The sequence below is a fragment of the Sebastes umbrosus genome, chromosome 16 (assembly GCF_015220745.1).
Source record: "Sebastes umbrosus isolate fSebUmb1 chromosome 16, fSebUmb1.pri, whole genome shotgun sequence".
NCBI lineage: Eukaryota > Metazoa > Chordata > Actinopteri > Perciformes > Sebastidae > Sebastes > Sebastes umbrosus.
Window position 1 is genome coordinate 493,388 of NC_051284.1, and position 23,463 is coordinate 516,850.

General features: G+C 40.6%; 1 protein-coding gene across 2 annotated transcripts in view; it reads left to right on the forward strand.

Moving 5' to 3' along the window:
* clmn (calmin) overlaps positions 1-13,744 on the forward strand; it is a 60,346-nt gene extending 46,602 nt beyond the window's left edge. The window contains exons 9-14 of one of the 2 annotated variants that reach the window (XM_037746385.1): positions 64-1,933; positions 2,024-2,250; positions 7,219-7,385; positions 8,472-8,562; positions 8,657-8,718; positions 12,109-13,744. In XM_037746385.1, the coding sequence (XP_037602313.1) occupies positions 64-1,933; positions 2,024-2,250; positions 7,219-7,385; positions 8,472-8,562; positions 8,657-8,718; positions 12,109-12,232 (2,541 nt within the window). In that variant the 3' untranslated portion in view covers positions 12,233-13,744. Of the gene's footprint in view, positions 1-63; positions 2,251-7,218; positions 7,386-8,471; positions 8,563-8,656; positions 8,719-12,108 lie in introns of both variants that reach the window. The other variant, XM_037746384.1, reaches the window with a different exon arrangement.
* Positions 13,745-23,463: the final 9,719 nt, after the last annotated feature.

Sequence of the window (23,463 nt, forward strand, 5' to 3'; positions counted from 1 at the left end):
GACATCAGATCCCTGAATATGAGCACGGATAGATTTCTACCAACTTGTTTGTTCCTCCTTCAGCCGGAGGAGCCCTGCCAGCTGATTGAACGAAGTGTCTCTATGGGCCGAATCAACTTCCGCGACAGTGACTCCACCCACATAAGGAATAGCGCTCACCGAAGCAGAGTGAAGGAGAGGTCCTACATGTTCCAGAGGGCTTGTGCCCATCCCCCACCCAAAATCTTAATTTCCTCTGTGTCGGAGGACCGGAGCGCCAAGTCACCCCCCTTCAGGCCGGCTGCAGCTCGCTCGTGGTCCAGCGAAGACTTCTTAGCAGATTCCCCCCACATGGGAGACATCTCCAGCAGTGTAGTTGAAGAGCCCAAGGAGTCTGCCAGTGAGGTCTTAACCAACTCAACCTCTAACTCCCCACAACTGTCTTACACTCACTCGCCCACGGGCTCATCATTGCCCGAGTCTGTAAACACTGAGTCAGTAATTGGCGACTCTGCAATCAGCTCACCGGACTCCTGGATGGAGAGTGAGTGTGGGGTGATGCCAGAGAAGTTTTGTGAAAGCCGAAGTGACAGTTCTTTGTGCGACAGTGGGACAGCCTGGGATGTGTATCGTGCCACCCCGGTGGAGGTCACGACTCTTGATGAAGGACTTGTCCTATCCATAGAGGATAGATCCGCTGATGAGCAGTCGATTACTGAGTCATATATCGATGAAGGGATTTACTCACTGAGCTCACTGGAGAGCACTCAGGAGAGAATTCAAGGGCTCTCTGAGAAAAGGCAAGCAGAAGTAGTGAAAGAGAAAGAGGCAAACCATGAGAATGACAACCAGGATATGGCACTAGAGCATGTGCCTGATCATAGCAAAGCTGAGATTACAGAAGAAGTAGACTCTAAACAGATGCATATGAGTCAGAGCAGAGAGCAAAAACCTTCTATTGGACCGTTTGATGCAGAAGAACTGACCAGCTGTGGTGCTGAAAATATCCTTGAAAGTGATAAATCAAACCAGTCCCAAGTCAAGCAAACCAGTGTTGAAGAGAGTACTTGCAGGGAACCGGAATGTTTAAAGAAAGCTGTGGACGTCGTTTGGAATGCACAGGACCATGAAGGACAAATTAATGGTCGAACTGAAAGTCAGAATGAGAGAAATAACTCTGAGGAGTCTGAGGGGAAAAAAGATTCTTTGTCAGAGGAGTCAGGGATTTTAAAGGAAGGGCGTGAAGGGGTTGTAGATGAAGCAAGTGAAGGTGTTCTAAGAGACTACCTAGATGCTCAACAGAGTTTTAGCTCCGAGACTTCAGCAAACACACATCCAACCAACCACGACAGCCAAGCTTCAAAAACAAGTCTGGACCCAAGCTCGGGCATAAATATTCCTCTGATCTCTATTTCCAGTGAACCAGAAGAGCAGGACAAAGAGGGGACATGTGACCCAGAAAGACAAGATCATGCTAGGGTTGATGAGGTACATCAGCCAGAGGGAGCTGACACAGATGTCAACAGTCCTCATGAATTGAGCTGTGACTTCAATGACAATGTTGACATTCCTTCCTGCCCGGTATCAGAAAATGTTAAACCAACAGCTTCAGAACAAATAAGGGACATAGAAAGCCGGCATTTGGATGAAGATGATGTCAGCAGATCATCTAATGCAGACATATGTGGGTCAGACACAAGAGATACCACAGCAACGAGTGAAGCCAAATGTGAGTCTCCTCACTATGACTCTGAGACAGGTAACACTGAGAAGGACTCAAAATCTCAGACTTCTTCTACGGATGCTAAATCTCAACCTGTGAAGACGGGTCAGGAAACAGATTCAACTGATCAACCGAATGGATGCCCGCGCAAACTGGGGGACACCTTTTCTGACAATGAAACTGCGTCCACACATCAGAACACATTAGATCCAGTCAACTCAAAGCTGAATGGTACGACAGGGATCTCGTGTCATGAACCAGCTAGTGTTTCCAGAGACGTGGACTTGTTTTTTACAGACTTTGATCAAAATTCTCCCACAGAAGATGTGGTTGGGGACCCCATCGAACCCATGGATCTGTTCTACCCTGACAAAGAGGAGTCCATGTTTACAGAGCCACCTGATACTGAAATGCAGAGTTGGCCTTCAGTTTTGAGTGTATCTGCTCTCCAGCCAGCGCCAGCTTCAGAGACTCAACCTGACCAACTGCTGGGCCTGCTGGGTGAGGACTTCAAGGACGGAGTGGATGCGATACAAGAGAATGACAAGGTAAATGTATGTTTATTCAGCAGTGCCTCAGTACAATCGGACCAGTTTTTATTGGCCACGCTAGCGGCGTGGCTTTAGCGATGGCAATGTTGGTTTGTCAGTTGGACGGTCCACCATCACAATCTGAAAAATATCATGTGTCTCTGTGTCCTCCGGTGCTCCTAATGGCATCTGCAAGATTTCACAGACCGGAGGAAAACAACCAATCGGAGCCGAGTTGGAGCCTTGCCGTCTCTGAGCAGCTGTCAATCACTCATGAACTCTGATCAAACGCTCAAATTAGGCAGTAATGCCTATTTCTGGTGGCATCACAAATGTTCTCATTTTACAGCTAAACAGTACACTACAAGATGATTCTGAGAACATCTGAGGAGAGATATAGACATTACAGTAACAGAATATTGATTCATATTTGATCAGCGCTGCCTAGTTTGACCATTTGATCGGAGTTTGTGAGTGATTGACAGCCGGCTCCATTGAATAAACAACCAATAGGAACGCTCAATAGGAATGCTCTCTCTCTGAAATGACCTGTGATTGGTCAAAGTCTCCCGTCGTGGGCTAGATGTTCTAAAGGCTGAAAACAGAGCCATGAGGAGGAGCAGAAGTCTAGTTTTCTCTCAGAACACTTGACTTACAATATGCTGAAAGGTTATTATGGAATTTTTGCCCAATGATGGCTACTGATATAATGATAATATAATAGCATAATAATGCAAGTATAACCTTTCAAAGAGGAATGAACTTGAACAATTCTTAAGAATATTCAGATGTTGGAATTGTAATGTGAAAATATATAAAAATACTCTAAATAAATAAAACATAAATACAATAAAACCACACAACCAAAACAATAACTAAGATGGACTCTCTGGCTCTGTTAACTAAAATGTGCAATGTCTGCTCAATGCCCAATTCTTCTAATGGTAGGGAAACCCTGCTGTTTATTATGGCATCATGAAGGCTAAAATGTTGACACATGTAAACACAACGGGCAATATCGAGGTCCTGTCCATATATCGTACGATAAGTCGATGACAGGCCTAGTCTAAAAGTAAATTTGTCCAAAACTTTGGTTTATGACCAGATACACGCAAAACTGATTGACATTCCCATCAGTCTCAGCTATGGAGCCCCTACTGTTTGTTAAATCTTATTGTTAGGGGTCTGCACTCAGCTGTACTTGTACTATGTTTAGTGCTAATTAGCACACGTTTGCATAAGAACACAGTAACACTTTATAATAACCATCATTTATAAATGGTAGATTGATAGTTAATTAAACTTAGTTAATAGTTATTTTACTGTTAACAAACAATTAAATAATTAATAACATTTACTAAATATTAGTAATGCTATAATTTGTTGTTGTTGTTGTTGTTTGTGTAATGTGAAATAATTAGTTTGTAAATTCTATATTGTATCATAGCTGATAAGAGACGATAACAATTACATTCTGATTACATTAGTAAACTACTTATTATCAGTTTATTGTTGGACACATAACATTTGATATACTATATTAAATATTCATTAATGGTTACCAAATGATTTGTAAACTTTTCTAAATAATTGATAATTATAGATGCTTTACAAAATATTTATTATGCATTTAACAAGGTATTATAATCATCAGTTGCATCTTTATAATAGCCAGCCAAAAAATGTTTATAGACGGTTTATTACAGTTATGACAGTTATTAACAAAGTGTTAAAATATGTGGTCCATCTATCTATGTAATGTTTATAAACTGTTAAAATAACATAAATTATAGCATTATTATTATAAGCAAAATATTATCATTCATTGTCAAATAACTATAACTAAAATTTATACAAAAATCAATTTACCACTGATAAATGATGGTTATTATAGGAAGTAGTAGTCCATGTGTTACAGAATACACTGAATTAAGAGGGCGAATACCTGTTAAACCTCAGCATGTGAACCTGAAGTATTTCATTTTAGTGTTACTCAAGTTTGGAAAAATGAAACTGCACTTATTACCATTTTTGATTGATGTACTGATTTTTTCATCATCGTTTAATATATAAAACATTTTTTAAATGCCTAATACAAGTTCCCAAGAGCTAATGACAACATATTCAAGTATCTTATTTTTGTAGGGATTCTACTGTAGTAGGTTTTGGTTATTAGCAAAATAATTAATAAATAATAATAGAATTATTAATATTAATAAAGATTATCAATAAACATTAATAATAAACGGGGCACCACCCTGGAATCAGGGACCAATGACCAAAACGTTGATATAGTCTCATTATATATGCTAAACTATCAATTTGGAACGTTGATTAATAATTAAATTAATAACTATAACCAAAATAGATAGTAAAGGTTGAAGGATATCGGAGTTCTTGACATAGCAGAGGTTGGCATTATTCACTCTTGTGCAACATTAAAGAGACCAGCATGTATATTCCACAAACATTTATTTACAAGATAATAAAGGTTCAAAACACAATATTAATCTAACTAAATAACTAAACTAAACAACCAAACACAGTGTGTGTGTGTGTGTGTGTCTGAGTATGTGTATGTGTGTGTGTGTGTGTGTGTGTCTGTGTATGTGTGTGTCTGAGTATGTGTGTCTGTGTATGTGTATGTCTGAGTATGTGTGTGTCTGTGTATGTGTGTGTCTGTGTCTGTGTATGTGTGTGTATGTGTATGTGTGTGTGTGTGTGTGTGTGTGTGTGTGTGTGTGTGTATGTCTGTGTATGTGTGTGTCTGTGTATGTGTGTGTCTGTATGTGTGTGTCTGTGTATGTGTATGTGTATGTGTGTCTGTGTGTGTATGTGTCTGTATGTGTGTGTCTGTGTATGTGTGTCCGTGTGTGTGTGTGTGTGTGTGTGTGTGTGTGTGTGTGTGTGTGTGTGTATGTGTGTGTCTGTGTATGTGTGTGTCTAACGGTCCAACAGGAACATGAAGCAATGTGACATTTCACACTTCCACAATATCTCACCTAATGACCAGATGACCTGTTGACAGTTATCATCCAGTCTGTTCTACTGATGCTCTCTGAAAGCTTGTCACTGAGATGTACTCATGCTAATGTTCTCTGAAATTATGAATTATTTATTGGGAAAAAACGGAATAAACTACAGATAAATATTCATTAAAGATGTCACACTGTGATAGATTGTGGTAGAAATTGAACTGAAATTATGACATGTGAATTGTAAAAATATCCTAGAAAGAGGATTGTGTTGCAGTACGATTAAATGCAGACATTAATATTGAATTATCACCCAATCTTAATTGTGGGGTTTTGTCTACAGAGGACTGGAAGAATAGCTGAACAGATTCTTCAGAGCAAACTTAGCTACACTATCATACATCAACTTTGTGGGAAAGAACGATAGCCAGTTAAAAGCCAAGTCAACTGAAGAAGGAAGGACAACCAGCGTCGTCTTGGCGGCCGCAGCTAATGCATGATCTAATGCTAAACACGAAGCATAAAGTAGTAGTAAGATGGAGCTCAGAAATGTAGATTAGGGCAACAACATGAGTGTTTATTTATTTAACATGTCTCCATGACTTCATCCATTATTTGTCCTTTTTTTATTGAATTTTCAGTACAAAGTAGTGCAAAACTTCGCTAATTCTTCCTGCCCATCGTCCGCCATCTTTGTTACACGTTTGATCGTGAGAGATTTTGCGAGATTTCCGTTTTTTAAAGTGGGGACTCTTGTTGTTCATGAATGAATCTGTTAGTGTGTTTTGTGCTGTTTTGGCCAAATCGTTGCTCTCCAAACACTATAGGACCAAAACTGTTCAATTGAACAGAACATGTTGTTATGTGTGGGCTCTCACATTTTACACATCTGTTAAGATTTGAAAAATCTTCTAGTGTGGGCCAGCCTTTAGAGCTTTATCCGTTGTAGGGCTACAAATGTCACATTTGTCCTAAGGATGATGCCAGACGAAATGTTAAGATGTCATTATATGCACAGGGGTTCATCCTCTGGGAAGCATGAATGCGGTCAGTAAAATTCTTTGGTAATTTATTGCACTACTGACATTTTGGCCTGAGGGTGGCACTACAAGAAAGCTCATAGAGTGCCCAAAATGGAGAGGGTTTATCCTCTACAGAGCATGAATGTGCTCAGTAACTTTTATGGCAATCTGCCCATTAAAATGAAGTTTTCATTTTAAATTCTTAGAAGTTTTGGCCTGAAGGTGGTGCTAGAGAAAAGGTCCAACAAAGCATTACGATTCTTCCTCTAGGGCCGGTATTTATTTTTATAGTGGTTGGATTGGATTAAATTCTGATTTGATCTGAAAATTGGGTATTTCAAAGCAGATCCAAAGATTTCTGATCCTGACAATTTGGAGATCCAATCCAACCTTTAAACTGGACAAAATGCTGCATTTGGGTATTTCAAAAATTAAGGCAGAAATTTGGATAAATTTGATCCCAAAATTCAGGATAATTTGGATCCCACCTCATAGTTGGATTTGACATAGATTAACAAATAACCTAGGCTTCATTTGTACCAAATATCAAGTAATAACATATATTACATGATCGACAAAGCCAGCTAGCTCGTTACCCGCTAGCTACTTACCATAGAAGTCAATGGAACCAAGTTAGCTCCTGTTAGCATGACCTAAGCTTAATTAGCGATTGTTACGCAATCGTTTGCTGGATAGCAAGCCATGCTGGTTGCCATCCCTATAGTCTTACAAATGATTCATAACAAACAAACCTGTACATTTATTTGGACTGGACAGCTGCGCTGATACTTGCTCCTGTCGGCAAATGATCCGCCGTGTTTTTTTAATATACATTAAATTTCATCAATGTTCTAAAATGGGTTTTTGAGATACATTGTTGTGGACTTCTGGCATTTGGCCAGTAGTTGTTGAAATGTCTTTCCCTCCTGTACGTTACTAAGCAGCTGAAAGATTTATCTCTCTTTGTTTTTTGCTCGGCGATCATGAAGACCAACCAGGAGACAGAGAAAGCATCTAAATCCCAGGAGCACTGTTTGTTGCCCGAGGAGCAGATAGGAGGAGTCTGGGGCGGTGATGTTCCAGCAGACGGCAGTGATCTCAGTGTGGCTGAGCAGCACAGCTCAGGCTCTGCCAGGGAAAACACAGAGCCTGTGAGGTAGGCTTTCTATTCTTAGTCGGCTCCCTGGTACCCTGGGGGAAACCAGTGTTATGGCAATGGATGGGGCTGGTCTGACCTGGTCTCTCTCACTTTGCTCACATATTTCCTGAAATGTACAGAACAAAGTTCTCTATGTGTGGGCTGCTGATGGGAATGAAGACAGGCCTTATGAAGGTTGAGAAGAAAGGGGACGGGGGTTACAGACAGTAATGTGGTTGAATCCATTAATACAAGACAGCTTGATTCTGTTCATGTTCAGCAGTGGAATTAAAGGTATAAACCTTCAGACTTTCATATATTAAACCCCATTTTTGATAATACTTCTGCTCAGCATTTCTTTCTAATACATTCTGTAATTGCCTCTATATGTAATAGTTTTCACTGAATTTATTTTTTCATGTGGGAGTCAAATTGTGTAGCTACACACATGTGGTCTCTCTCTCTCTCTCTCTCTCTCTCTCTCTCTCTCTCTCTCTAAGACAGTTCCCTCTCACAGTCCAAAGGCTAACTAGCTAGCTAGCTAGCCCTACCACATATACCCATGGATGTATAAAGAGAACTGGACAAAGCGTTGGAGGCTCCCACTCATTCCTATGAGAGTTGCATGAAGCCAAAATGGCTCGACTGCTGAGTGATTAAGTACCCGAATCATCCGGCGATCTTCCTCATCCATTGCCCATAGAGCAGGAGCAGTAGAACGGAGGAAGGGAAATAACTCTGGATTCAGCTATTAGTGCATTTTACATCTTTTTTTGGCTTGATGTGCCACTGAGCAACTTTCATAGGAATGAACCACACCCCCACTCCAAAGCTGTATCCAGTTCTCTTTATACACCCATGGTATAAAGTTGCTAACATGTTAGCCATATGAACTTTATAAAGCCACAATATGTCAAACACGTGTGAATTTCAGCTTATTATGGAGTTCTGTGGCCAAAAAATGGGAAAGTAGCTTTCTAGTTTGGGTTTCTTACTCTTAGTATTTGGAAAAGGTCCAAAGTATTCATAATGGCTTTTCCCACTGCATTTCCTGGTCTTGCTCTCTCTTGTTAAGCCCTAAACTAATGGATTTTGTCTTTTCAGGAGTGACAGTAAAAGTCTCAAGAGACGGGATGAAAGCCAGATCGCTCCAGTTCTCCGTCACAGAAAGGGGGCTCGCTTCACTGAGTCCACGGTCGGTTTGACACTACGTTTCCTTCTGGATTCATGTTGTCTCTGATACTGTATACTGACAGTGTTTACCCTGTATTCTGTTTGACCTCTCACAGGACAATCGGACAGCTGTGACTGCAGCGACCAGAGAAGCTGACCAAGGTGACTCTGATATTTGGTAAGAACTTTGCCCTCTGTGCTTTAGTTATGTATGCTTCATCGGGCTTTCACAACTACATGTTTTTGCTAGTCGCAAGGCTTTGCAATCTATCGGTGGACTAGTAGTCATCTTTTCATGTTGGAATATTAGTATTTTGAACAAACTGAACCTACACTACAAACCGCGCTAAAGTTGGATTTCTACTTAACACAAGGGCTAAACCAAAGTCCTGCTGTAGATACCGGTGTAGGTTTTGATTTACAGTTCAGTGCTGGATTTCACCTGTTTTTATCTCCACCACAACACTAAATGGATGTATCAGTGATCAGACTGTGTCATGCTTTACTCATATTCCCCACAGTAGCTGTGTTTACATTGTTTCTTTTACTTTGTGATATGAGTGATGGTGGGAAGGGTCACCTTGTTTCACTACTGAATATGGGCCGATTCCATGCGGCCGTTGTATTTCCGTTGTTCCATTCACTGTGACAGAGAGCGCTGATCTTGGTGAACAGAAGGTTTGCAGTGGAAATGGCTTTCCTAGATGTGTATTATTGAAAAGGAGAAGATAACTGAGCCTTTTTTCAACTTGCTTTATTTTGTCTTCACTCTCAACAATCTCCACCAGCAACTTGCCCAGTTCTCGGAGTCCCCAAGACTCCGTAGCCTACATCAATTTATAGGGGACAGGGTGCTGACAAGGCTATTACATGAAGGCTGAGACACGGTCTCTGACCCCATGGGAGCTGTGGGGGCGATGTTAGAGAGTTACAGCAGATGGCGCTACAGATAAAGGGATGGTGTCCGCTCAGGTGCTCAGATGGGGCATTTTTAACATGTCCTGTGGTTGATTCAAAGCCTTCATATTAAAACACATTTATTATGAAATACATGCAGGAAGTTTTGTGTTGGTATCAGTAGTAGATGTAGAAATTATCTTTAGCTTACAGAGGAAAGAAAGCAATTGGGCTCCTGCTGTGACAGTGTGCTTACAAATACGAGTAGTTTGGACAGTATTAAGCTGGGTTTCCACCTCAAGGAACTAACCCACTGTTGTCTGCGTTTCCACCGCAGTCTAAAGACCTGTGAAGATCAGACAAATTAGTCCGCTGACGTATGAAAAGCAACATGACATGAGACGAGGGCTGCTGGGGGTCGGAGCAGTAAACTGTTGTCGCCTGTTTACTCTAAAAAACACGCTGGAAAAAAATTGAAAATAACTTTTCTTTCTCTGACAGCCGGCAGCAGAGCCTATCTTTACTTTTAATGTTATCAGCCAAAGAAAAATGTTCTCCCCTCCGTCCTAAAATGATCCTAAATCAATACTAGATTGAATACTTGTTTTATGATGAAACGGTACAGTTGAAGCAGCGCCGCTGTGTGTGTGTGTTTCGCCAATCAGTGATGGTCATCCCTGCAAACTCCACCCCGAAAGTTCTGGTACTTTCAGAAAGTACTACTCCCCCGACCAGGGCCTTCTTGGGGGTAAAAAGGCCACATAAAATGTCCCTGTAACATAATTTAGACACTGGTCCCTGCAGTCGAAACGCAATGAGTTCCTCAAAAGGTTCTTAGTTCCTGTGGTGGAAACGGGGCTTCATACATAGAGGATCACCATGACTCTACAACTGAACAAATGTGCATGAATACTGTGCAGGCATCAGTGTTTTACATAGTGTTGCAATCTTATTGTCCGCAATACTGCCCAGAGCACCCAACTAGTCTCATCGGTCAGTGTATCTTTTGGTCATTTGATTTTCCTTTCACAAACAGGTATTAAAAGAAAGAAATGAATGGTTACTTGATTTTTCGTTTTAAAATACAAAAATTGAAATTGAAATGCAAGGCGTTTTTCTTTATCAGGGTCAAAAAGGGATGAACTAAACCTAAAAATGTTGAGGTTCATTTAATTTTCTATATCTAAAAACAAAAAATAAAATCACATGACTGGAGAATAACTTTGGTAAAGTTGGAAAAATATTGACAGATTTTAACTTTTCGGATCAATAACTCAAAAATGTTAAAACACCAACGAACGCTCTTTCTACTACGGTTGTAGTAAGGTAGACATCCTCTGAGCTGGACACATTACATTGGTCTCTATGTGCAGCTCGTCCCTAACAGCTGTGAGACGAGCTGTCAGGGACTGTCTACAAAGCGCAATGCCAAAAAGAGATGCTATAAAAATATTCAAATATACTGTTGTACAGTGTAGTACCATCACAATTACTTCACACATCAATGATCTCCTCATGGTTGTACTACAACACTTAGTTTGGACAAATATACTTTTGCATAATTTTGGTGAATTTTTAATGGGAAAAATATTCAATAACTTCATGGTTATGAAGTGTAGTGCCACCAACATGGTTCCACACATGGTCTCTTCCTGGTTATGCTGCAATACTTATTTTGAAAAAAAGAATTATTGTATCGTTGCCATGAAGACCATTGTTGCGGGCAAACTTCCGTATAAACTAAACCAATTGTAGTATAACCAGGAGAAGACCATTGATGTGTGAAGACAGTCTGTTAACACTACACTTTATAACCATGAAGTTATTGAATATTTCTCCCAATAAAAATTAACCAAAATTATGCAAAAGTGTATTTGTCCAAACTAAGTGTTGTAGTACAACTATGAGGAGACCATTGATGTGTGAAGTAATTTTGATGGTACTATAACAGTGAAGTTCTTGAATTTTTTTAGAGCATCTTTTTTCGGCGTTGTGCTTTGTAGACAGTCCCTGACCACTCGTCTCAGTCTTTTTTCGTTTCTGTCTTCCAGTGATTTTATTTTCTGTTTTTAGAAATAGAAAATGAAAATCAACCCGTTTTTTTTAAGTCTAGTTCATCCCTTTTTGACCCTGATAAAGAAAATGTATTGTATTTCAATTTCAATTTTTGTATTTTAAAATGAAAATCAAATAACTACTCATTTTTTGTTTTTTAATATCCGTTTGTGAAAGGTAAATCAAATGACCAAAATATACACTGACCCTCATCCCAGCAATGACTGATGATCACTTTAAGGCAGCCATCTGGTATAGATGTCAAGTTCACACATTTAGAAACTTTTTCAACTTAGTTGATGGGGACTGATTTAATATGACTTTGTGCTGAAATGCAAACTGCAGAGGACCTGGTCTTTAAATCAGAACAACACATGATAACATGCAAAGTAAATGTGTGTATCATGAATATTTCACTTTTATTGTAACAAATGTGAGAATACATTTCTGTCCTCTATGACTAATGACTGAAACCTGGTTGCTGCAGTACTACTTTTTGTGTCTCCGCTGACCTTATTGGGCTCTCTCTCCTCTCTTTGTCCCTGTGTGTGTTTGTGTGTTTGTGTGTGTGTGTGTGTGTGTGTGTGTGTGTGTGTGTGTGTGTGTGTGTGTGTAGGGGGAGTGACAGCTGGGAGTTGTATGTGCTGCTGCTGCTGTGGCTGCTGCTCTACTGTTTCTGGCTGCTGCCTCAGATGGACCTGAAGACACTGCCCAGCCTGCTGCTGAACCTCAACCACTGAACACACACTCACACACACATATGTTACAGGCAAAAAAATAAAAATTTGTCAAATATATAAACTTCAATGCACCACCACAAAAACAAACATATACACACACATACAGCTCAACTGCCACTCCTCTTTCCTCTCCATCACACTGACTGTACATCTAGATCAAGTGAAGGCATTTAAAGATACACATTTCTAACTACTAGAGCTCATTTTTTAGGTTTTTGCTTTTTAGCTTTCGATGTGGCTTGAAGTAATCTGTATGACAATGTGTTAGGGCCACTGCTAGGGAAAATGAAGTCTGAGATTTTCGAGAAAAACTCATGATATTATGAGAATGAAATGTGTTGAATAAAGTTGTACAATTTTGAGATAAAAAGTAATAATACTTTGAGAGTTAGCCTGTACATTTACAGAGAGTCACTTTAAAAGGAAAAACTTGTGTTATTACAAATTAGGTTGCACATTTTTGAGGAAATGTCATGATAATAATAATAATGTTATAATAATAATATTTTTTTAAAAGGTCAGTGCTATAATAATAGACTAGGAATTCTAACGAAATGTCACAATAGTATAAGAATTAAATCATAACTTCCTTGTAAAATCAAAATTCAACTTTATTTCTCAATATTAAGACTTTTTAAGTTGTGTCTTTATTCTCCAAATATTGACTACTTGCTCATAAAATAATGGCTTTATTTGTGTAACATAACTTTTTCTCAAAATTACAACTTCCCTCTCATAACATTTCTCAAAATGTCCCAATTTAATTCTGGAAATCTCCTAGCTGTGGCCTTGATATTCTGTTTTAAAGACACTATAGAAACTAGTGGTTTATTGCTATGCGAAGCCGACAGAGTTGACATTGTAAGACAGTATGACTGTACAGCACACTCTGATTTGTAGATAGAGATATATGCTATGGATTAATGGATGCACAGTTGCCTATCTGAATAGCCATTTAAGAAGATGTTTAAAGGTAACACTACTTTAAGCTGATAATGGAAATAATGGAAATAGTGGAGCTGAAGCAGGAAAATGAAAGCAAGAATATATATATATATATATATATATATATATATATATATGATACAGCCAGGCTTTTTGAGCTGTACTGTTGTAGAGATAACTAATGAAGGGGAATTTTGATCTGTTGCACTTTTGAAAAATAATACAAACTGCCAAAGATAGTGGTGGAAGTGCTAATACAGAACGTACACAACTCACCACAAGCCCAGTAATGGAGATCTTGTTTTTAACACGTAGAACATCTCGTATAACTCTTGTACTAAAGCATCACCCCAGCAGCTCTACATTGTTAAATAGTTGAGGCAGAATATGTATTTGTAATATTTTATGGCTCATAATGGATTTTTAAAAACTTTTATGACAAAGAAATGTTTTATGTGATTGAGCTATGCTTGAGCTTGTCCAATGGAAAGAGAATGCTTTACAATGAAATATCTTTCTATATGTTATTTTTGGACATTGTCTGTAATGAAGCACTATGACAACATCCGTCATCCGATCATTCTTCCACACCAGCCGACCAATGGGTGAAGTCTCTGTTAACTCAGCTCCTCCATCCACTGACTGAGGGGCATTCATTCCAGCTCAGTACAAACTGGGTCACCCCTATAGCACAGTGCATCACAATCACATCTCAAGTGTGTGTGTGTATGTGTTTTTACTTTTATCCTTGTGAGAACTAGAGCTGTGTCCCAATTCCATATGATTTACTAACTGCATACAGTATAGACCAGCCATTCTCAACCAGCGCTCTGCGGCCCACCGGTGTGCCGCAGAGCGCCATCTAGTGTGCCGCGGAGGCAGTGGTACTAGATTATTTTTTTATTATTATTTAGCAAAGTGAACAGGTAAAACCTAAAGGAGGTAAGATGCCAGCTGCCGTAAAACCAAAGCCTATTGAAGGAGGCTGAGACACGGGCGGACACGGGTCTTGTATTGGGTATAACACATGCGCAGTGTAACTGGAGCTGCGGTCGTGCGTTGCGATCGGCTCAATTTCGGCGAGTGCAGAGCAGATATTACTGCGCATGTGCGGTAACCCGAAGGCGCGTTGATTAAGTGTGACCCAACCTCCTTCAATAGGCCTTGTGTAAAAACACCAAACATCATCAGGTAGAGACAAACGTGTTTGCCACTGTTAGCTAGCTAACGTTCTCGGATGCAGTGAGACAAAATGGATCGGTTTTTAAAGCAAAAAAGTGATGTGGGAGACAACCCTGCGCCAGTAAAAGCTCCGAAGCGTGTGGTGAGGAAATATGACCCTGCTTCAGAAGACATAGCTCTCTCCACTGTGTTGGAAAATGAACTGATGGAACTATCAGCAGACAGCAGCCTGAAGCTTCAGCTCACACAAGTAGACCTTGCTTCATTCTGGATACTGGCTGCCAGTCAATATCCCTTTCTGTCAAAACGGGCAATCAAATTTCTGTTGCCTTTCACCACCACCTATTTATGTGAGTCAGGGTTTTCCATTGTGACTGTCACAAATCAAAGGCAAGGAACAAACTGAAAGCAACTTTGAATGCTACTCTGCGTGTCAGCCTCCCACCCATCCCACCACGACTTGATCTCATTATTTCCCAGAGGCAAGCCCAAGTGTCTCACTGAGGGTAAGCAGAATATGTATTTTGGTCTTTACAGCTGACAGTGACATAACACATATCTACAGCCCAGTTTATTATTTGTTGTATAAACATGTTAGGTTTTTTACTCATTTATTTGGGAAGGTGGTCCTCGGAAATGTTTTGACAATCACAAGTGGGCCTTCAGTTGCAAAAGGTTGAGAACCCCTGGTATAGACTATATGCCAATTGTCCTAGTTTAGGGTTTTACCAGCTACTATTCACCTTATGCTGCCCTGCCCATTTTTTTACTTACGGTTCGAATGTGGAAGTGTTAGTTCTTCTTGTTTAGCGCCAGCAGTGCTATTAAGCATACGAGTAAGCAGTTACACTGCGGCGATCGGATGGTTTCACCAGAGACAGTTTTACAATACCACGTCCATCAGCCATCATTGACCGTGAGGACAACATACGAAAATGTCCTGAAAATCACATATGAGGATATTTGTAGTTTGCTCGCCACAGCCTCAGACTATTGGAATAAACATTGTGGAGCTCAGATGACAGTATGGTCAGGATGGAGACACCGTCCTGGTGAAAGACTGACAGGAATGCACTCCTTAGGGAGTTACAAGCTGAAAAAACAGGACTGTCCCAGAAAAACCGGGACGTCTGGTAAGCTACCACAAGCTAAGATAGTTATCTATCCCCAAATTGCTAGGAGGGAGGAGGAGTTAAAGGAGCGAGGGCCGGGAGGAGGAGTTAAAGGAGCGAGGGATGGGAGGCGGAGCTAAAGGAGCTAGGGCCGGGAAGAGGAGTTAAAGGAGCGAGGGATGGGAGGTGGAGCTAAAGGAGCGAGGGATGGGAGGCGGAGCTAAAGGAGCTAGGGCCGGGAGGAGGAGTTAAAGGAGCAAGGGATGGGAGGCGGAGCTAAAGGAGCTAGGGCCGGGAGGAGGAGTTAAAGGAGCAAGGGATGGGAGGCGGAGCTAAAGGAGCTAGGGCCAAGAGGAGGAGGAGTTAAAGGAGTGAGGGATGGGAGGCGGAGCTAAAGGAGCGAGGGATGGGAGGCGGAGCCAAAGGAGCGAGGGATGGGAGGCGGAGCTAAAGGAGCGAGGGATGGGAGGCGGAGCTAAAGGAGCTAGGGCCGGGAGGAGGAGTTAAAGGAGTGAGGGATGGGAGGCGGAGCTAAAGGAGCTAGGGCCGGGAGGAGGAGTTAAAGGAGCGAGGGCCGGGAGGAGGAGTTAAAGGAGCGAGGGATGGGAGGAGGAGTTAAAGGAGCGAGGGCTGGGAGAAGGAGTTAAAGGAGCGAGGGCCGGGAGGAGGAGTTAGAGGAGCGAAGAAAGAATAATATATTATAATAATAAGGTGAATATAAACAGTCCATTTACTTTTGTACTATCAGGAAATTATGCAATATGTGCACCAACGGATGTCAATCAATCTTTGGAATACCAAGTTAATTACCTCAAAATTGTACATAAGTACTACTTTAGTAAATGTAGGCCTACTTAGAAGAAAACTAAAAGCGAAAAACGCTAAAAGATTTTTGAATACTTTGAACTGTTGCAAAATATTAATATATTTTGCAACAGTTCAGATCTGTTCATGAAAAACAGTTTATCCTCATTATGGTGATTAAAAAAAGGTAATTTGAACAGCATTACATTTCTAAATATATTTGCTTTCCTAAATTAGTATATAAACAGACTTTCTAAGAGACAGACTTGCAAACATCAAGTGGAATTAGTCTTCATATTGACTTATTTGAATATACTACATACTCAAACCCTTTAATATGGAAATGGGACACAGCTAAATTTTAGAGAAGACATTTAGCTAGTCCTCACTTCAAACAAGGACTAGTTCAGTTTTCAGGACATTTTTCGACATGCACTATGACTTTCTTTCACAAAATTTTTCGACATACTATACTATGACTTTTTTTCATGATGTTATTCCACATACTACACTATGTCTTTTTTTCAAGAACTTTTTTGACATACTATACTAAGAATTTTTTGTCACGTATTTTTTCGACTTACTATACTAAGACTTTTTTCCAGGATTTTTTTTTACTTTTTTGACTTTTATGACTTTTTTTCATCACATTTTTCGACATACTATACTATGACTTTTTTTCAGGGAATTTTTCGACATGCTATAATCTAATTTTTTTTCATTACATTTTTGGACATGCTATGAATTTTTTCATCAAATTTTTCGACATGCTATATTCTGACTTTTTCATTAAATTTTTAGAAATGCTATATTCTGACTTTTTTCATAATGTTTTTTGACATATTATACTAGACTTTTCTTCATGAAAGTTTTCAACATACTATACTATGACTGTTTTTCAGGGAATTTTTTAACATGCTTAACTGACTTCATTGAAATTTTTCGACATGCTATACTTTGACTTCTTTTCATTACATTTTTCGACATACTATACTATGATTTTTTTTTCAGGGAATTTTTTGACATGCTAAACTGACTTTTTTTAATGACATTTTTCGACATACTATACTTTGACTTTTTTTCACTTAATTTTTCGACATGCTATATTCTGACTTTTTTTTCATGAAATTTTTCGACATACTATGACTTCTTTTCATTACATTTTTCGACATGCTATATTCTGACTTTTTTTCATAAAATTTTTCGACATGCTATGTTCTGACTTTTTTTCATAACGTTTTTTGACATATACTAGACTTTTTTTCAGGAAAGTTTTCGACATGCTAAACTGACTTTTTTTCATTACATTTTACGACATGCTATATTCTGACTTTTTTCATTAAATTTCTGGACATTCTATGAATTTTTTTCATTACATTTTTCGACATTCTATATTCTGACTTTTTTTTCATGAAATTTTGGACATACTATACTACGACTTTTTTTTCATGAAAATTTTTGACATACAATATAGTATGACTTTTTTCACAAACTTTTTCAACATACTATACTATGACCTTTTTTCATGAAATTTTTCGACATGCTATATTCTGACTTTTCATTCAATTTTTTGACATACTGTGCAATGACTATTTTTTCATAAAAATATTTGGACATACTATACTATGACTTTTTTCATAAAGTTTTTCGACATATTATACTATGACTTTTTTCATAAAGTTTTTCGACATACTATACTATGAATTTTTTTCAGGGAATTTTTCAACATGCTAAACTATCTTTTTTTAATGAAATTTTTCGACATACTATACTTTGACTTTTTTTCACGTAATTTTTCGACATGCTATAATCTGACTTTTTTTCATTACATTTTTGGACATGCTATGAATTTTTTCATCAAATTTTTCGACATGCTATATTCTGACTTTTTTTCATTAAATTTTTAGAAATGCTATATTCTGACTTTTTTTCATTAAATTTTTAGAAATGCTATATTCTGACTTTTCATGTTTTTTGACATATTATACTAGACTTTTCTTCATGAAAGTTTTCGACATACTATACTATGACTGTTTTTCAGGGAATTTTTCAACATGCTTAACTGACTTCATTGAAATTTTTCGACATGCTATACTTTGACTTTTTTTCATTACATTTTTCGACATACTATACTAAGACTTTTTTTTCAGGAAATTTTTCGACATGCTAAACTGACTTTTTAATGACATTTTTCGACATACTATACTTTGACTTTTTTTCACTTAATTTTTCGACATGCTATATTCTGACTTTTTTCATTAAATTTCTGGACATTCTATGATTTTTTTTCATCAAATTTTTCAACATGCTGTATTCTGAATTTTTTCATCAAATTTTTAGAAATGCTATATTCTGTATTTTTTTCATAATGTTTTTTGACATATTATACTAGACTTTTTTTCAGGAAAGTTTTCGACATACTATACTATGACTTTTTTTCATCAACTTTTTTGACATGCTATATTCTGACTTTTTCATGAAATTGTTTGTATGACTTTTTTTCATAACATTTTTCGACATATACTATGACTTTTTCAGGGAATTTTTTGACATGCTAAACTGACTTTTTCATTGAAATTTTTCGACATACTATGACTTCTTTCCATTACATTTTTCGACATGCTATATTCTGACTTTTGTTCATAAAATTTTTCGACATGCTGTTCTGACTTTTTTTCATAACGTTTTTTGACATATACTAGACTTTTTTTCAGGAAAGTTTTCAACATGCTAAACTGACTTTTTTTCATTACATTTTACGACATGCTATACTCTGACATCTTTTCATAAAGTTTTTTGACATACTATACTATGACTTTTTTTCATAAAATTTTGCGACATACAATACCATTACTTTTTTTCATTACATTTTTCGACATGCTATATTCTGACTTTTTTCATTAAATTTCTGGACATTCTATGAATTTTTTTCATTACATTTTTCGACATTCTATATTCTGACTTTTTTTCATTAAATCTTTAGAAATGCTATATTCTGACTTTTTTTCATAACGTTTTTTGACATATACTGGACTTTTTTTCAGGAAAGTTTTCGACATACTATACTATGACTTTTTTTCATGAAACCTTTTGACATCCATCCATCCATCTTCAACCGCTTATCCGGGATCGGGTCGCGGGGGCAACAGCTCCAGCAGGGGACCCCAAACTTCCCTTTCCCGGGCCACATTAACCAGCTCTGACTGGGGGATCCCGAGGCGTTCCCAGACCATATAATCTCTCCACCTAGTCCTGGGTCTTCCCCGTGGTCTCCTCCCAGCTGGTCGTGCCTGGAATACCTCCCAAGGGAGGCGCCCAGGAGGCATCCGTGCTAGATGCCCGAACCACCTCAACTGGCTCCTTTCGACGCAAAGGAGCAAGGACTCTACTCCGAGTCCCTCACGGATGACTGAGCTTCTTACCCTATCTCTAAGGGAGACGCCAGCCACCCTCCTGAGGAAACCCATTTCGGCCGCTTGCACCCGCGACCTCGTTCTTTCGGTCATGACCCAACCCTCATGACCATAGGTGAGAGTAGGAACGAAGATTGACCGGTAGATCGAGAGCTTTGCCTTCCGGCTCAGTTCTCTTTTCGTCACAACGGTGCGGTAAAGCGAATGCAATACCGCCCCTGCTGCTCCGATTCTCCGACCAATCTCACGTTCCATCGTCCCCTCACTCGCGAACAAGACCCCGAGATACTTAAACTCCTTCACTTGGGGTAAGGACTCATTCCCTACCCGGAGTAGGCAATCCATCGGTTTCCTGCTGAGAACCATGGCCTCAGATTTAGAGGTGCTGATTCTCATCCCGACTGCGTCACACTCGGCTGCGAACCGATCCAGTGAGTGCTGGAGGTCGCAGACCGATGATGCCAACAGGACCACATCATCTGCAAAAAGCAGCGATGAGATCCTCAGCACACCGATCTGCAAACCCTCCTCCACCCGACTACGCCTCGATATCCTGTCCATGAATATCACGAACAGGATTGGTAACAAAGCGCAGCCCTGGCGGAGGCCAACCTCCACCGGAAACGAGTCCGACTTACTGCCGAGGATCCGAACACAGCTCTCGCTTTGGGCGTACAGGGATTGGATGGCCCTGAGAAGTGCCCCCCTCACCCCATACTCCCGCAGCACCCCCCACAGTATCTCCCGGGGGACCCGGTCATATGCCTTCTCCAAGTCCACAAAACACATGTAGACTGGATGGGCATACTCCCAGGCCCCCTCCAGGATCCTTGCGAGAGTGAAGAGCTGGTCCGTTGTTCCACGGCCAGGACGGAATCCGCATTGTTCCTCTTCGATCTGAGGTTCGACTATCGGCCGAACCCTCCTTTCCAGCACCTTGGAGTAGACTTTACCAGGGAGGCTGAGCAGTGTGATACCCCTGTAATTGGCACACACTCTCTGGTCCCCCTTTTTGAAAAGGGGAACCACCCGGTCAGGCACTGTCACCGACTTCCACGCGGTGTTGAAGAGACGTGTCATCCAAGACAGCCCCTCCCCACCCAGAGCCTTCAACATTTCTGGGCGGATCTCATCAACCCCCGGGGCTTTGCCACTGTGGAGTTGTTTGACTACCTCAGTGACTTCCACCAGGGTAATTGATGATGGTCCCCCATCAGCTTCCAGCTCTGCCTCTACCATAGAGGGCGTATTGGTCGGATTCAGAAGTTCCTCAAAGTGCTCCTTCCACCGCCCGATTACCTCCTCAGTTGAGGTCAACAGTGTCCCATCCTTACTGTACACAGCTTGGATGGTTCCCCGTTTCCCCCTCCTAAGGTGCCGGATGGTTTTCCAGAAGCACTTTGGTGCCGACCGAAAGTCCTTCTCCATGGCTGCTCCGAACTCCTCCCACACCCGCTGCTTTGCCTCCGTCACGGCAGTGGCTGCTGCTCTTCAGGCCCGTCGGTACCCTGCAACTGCCTCCGGAGACCTCCGAGATAACATATCCCGGAAGGCCTCCTTCTTCAGTCGGACGGCTTCCCTGACCACCGGTGTCCACCACGGTGTTCGAGGGTTGCCGCCCCTTGAGGCACCTAAGACCTTAAAACCACAGCTCACCGCCGCAGCTTCAGCAATGGAAGCTTTGAACATCGTCCAATCGGGTTCAATGCCCCCAACCTCCACAGGGATGCCAGAAAAGCTCTGCCGGAGGTGTAAGTTGAAGATCTCTCGGACAGGGGCCTCCTCCAGACGTTCCCAGTTCACCCTCACTACGCGTTTGGGCTTACCAGGTCTGTCCAGAGTCTTCCCCCACCCTCTGACCCAACTCACCACCAGATGGTGATCAGTTGACAGCTCCGCCCCTCTCTTCACCCGAGTGTCCAAAACATGCGGCCTCAGATCAGATGATACGATTACAAAATCGATCATCGACCTTCGGCCTAGGGTGCTCTGGTACCACGTACACTTATGAGCATCCTTATGTTCGAACATGGTGTTCGTTATGGACAATCCATGACTAGCACAGAAGTCCAACAACAAACGACCACTCGGGTTTAGATCAGGGAGGCCGTTCCTCCCAATCACGCCACTCCAGGTGTCTCCATCGTTGCCCACGTGCGCGTTGAAGTCTCCCAGGAGAACTATGGAGTCCCCTACTGGAGCCCCATACAGGACTCCATTCAGGGTCTCCAAGAAGGCCGAATACTCCGAACTGCTGTTTGGTGCATACGCACAAACAACAGTCAGAGTTTTCCCCCCCATAACCCGAAGGCGTAGGGAGGCGACCCTCTTGTCCACCGGGGTAAACTCCAACATAGCGGCACTCAGCCGGGGATTTGTGAGTATCCCCACACCCGCCCAGCGCCTCACACCATGGGCAACTCCAGAGAAGAATAGAGTCCAACCCCTATCCAAGAGTACGGTTCCAGAACCGAGGCTGTGCGTAGAGGTAAGCCCTACCAGATCCAACTGATAGCGCTCCACCTCCCGCACAAGCTCCGGCTCCTTCCCCCACAGAGAGGTGACGTTCCACGTCCCCAGAGCCAGCCTCTGCCGCCCGGGTCCAGTCCGTCGAGGTCCCTGGCCTTCACTGCCACCCGTGTGGCAGCGCACCCGACCCAAGCGGTTCTTCCCGCAGGTGGTGAGCCCACAGGATGACCTTTTGACATACAATATAATAATAAATAATCTACCCTATGTGTTTTTGCAAATGCCCCTTTGCCTCTTTATGGTTCAGTAGCTCAGCTGGTGGACAGATTTGAGTATATTATTTCGTAAAAAAGTACAAAAAAATAGCCATAAAAAATGTAATGTCATAGTACAGTATGTCATCAATAAGTCATAGTATGCCATACAAAATGGAAACATGTCATAGTATAGTATGTCATCAATAAGTCATAGTATACCATAAAAAAAATAAAAAGTCACAGTATAGTATGTCATAACAAGTAATAAAAAGTCAAAAATACTCATAGCATAGTATTTCATAAAAAGCCGCAGTTTTGTATGGCATGAAGAAGTCATAGTATAGTATTCTATAAATGTCATTAAAAAGTCATACTATAGTATTCTATATAAAAAAGTAATAGTATAGCATGTCATAAAAATTCCTAAAAAAATGTCGTAGTATATGTTTATAATCTATAATTTTTTTTTTCATAAACCACTTTTATGGGACGTTTACAAGGAACAGGATTTATTACACAATGGTAAGCATTAACAAGAACTTATCCACACCCAATATAAATTCTCTACTCATGTATTTACACATTTAATAAAAAACAAGTGAAAGGCCCAGTGAATGGCATCCCTTCTAGACTGAAAACACAAGTCAATATCTGCAATTCCCAGCTGTATATACAGTCAACAATCTTGCTCATGCTGTATAAGATGGTACAAGATCAAATGTATAACCAGCACATTCATGCTGGTTATACATTTGTACACCCATATAGCGCTTCTTTTTTTTTCTGGCAGAAAAGCCCTGGCAGCCACCAATTTTCAACTAAAAGCGCTAAAAACAGTTGCACACAAAGACAGAGCGCTCTGATAAAAGACGCTGGGTGCAGCGCTTTTTCTCTCATACCATATATGCTCTCTCAGAGTGCTCCAGGGAGGACATATTTTTGTAGTCCAATCAAGTTAGCATCGCCCTGGGTTCCCTCCACAAAAAGCCAGTGGGATGTTTCCATTGGGTGTACGATTATAGCAGAAAAAAACTCTGTGGCAAACACAC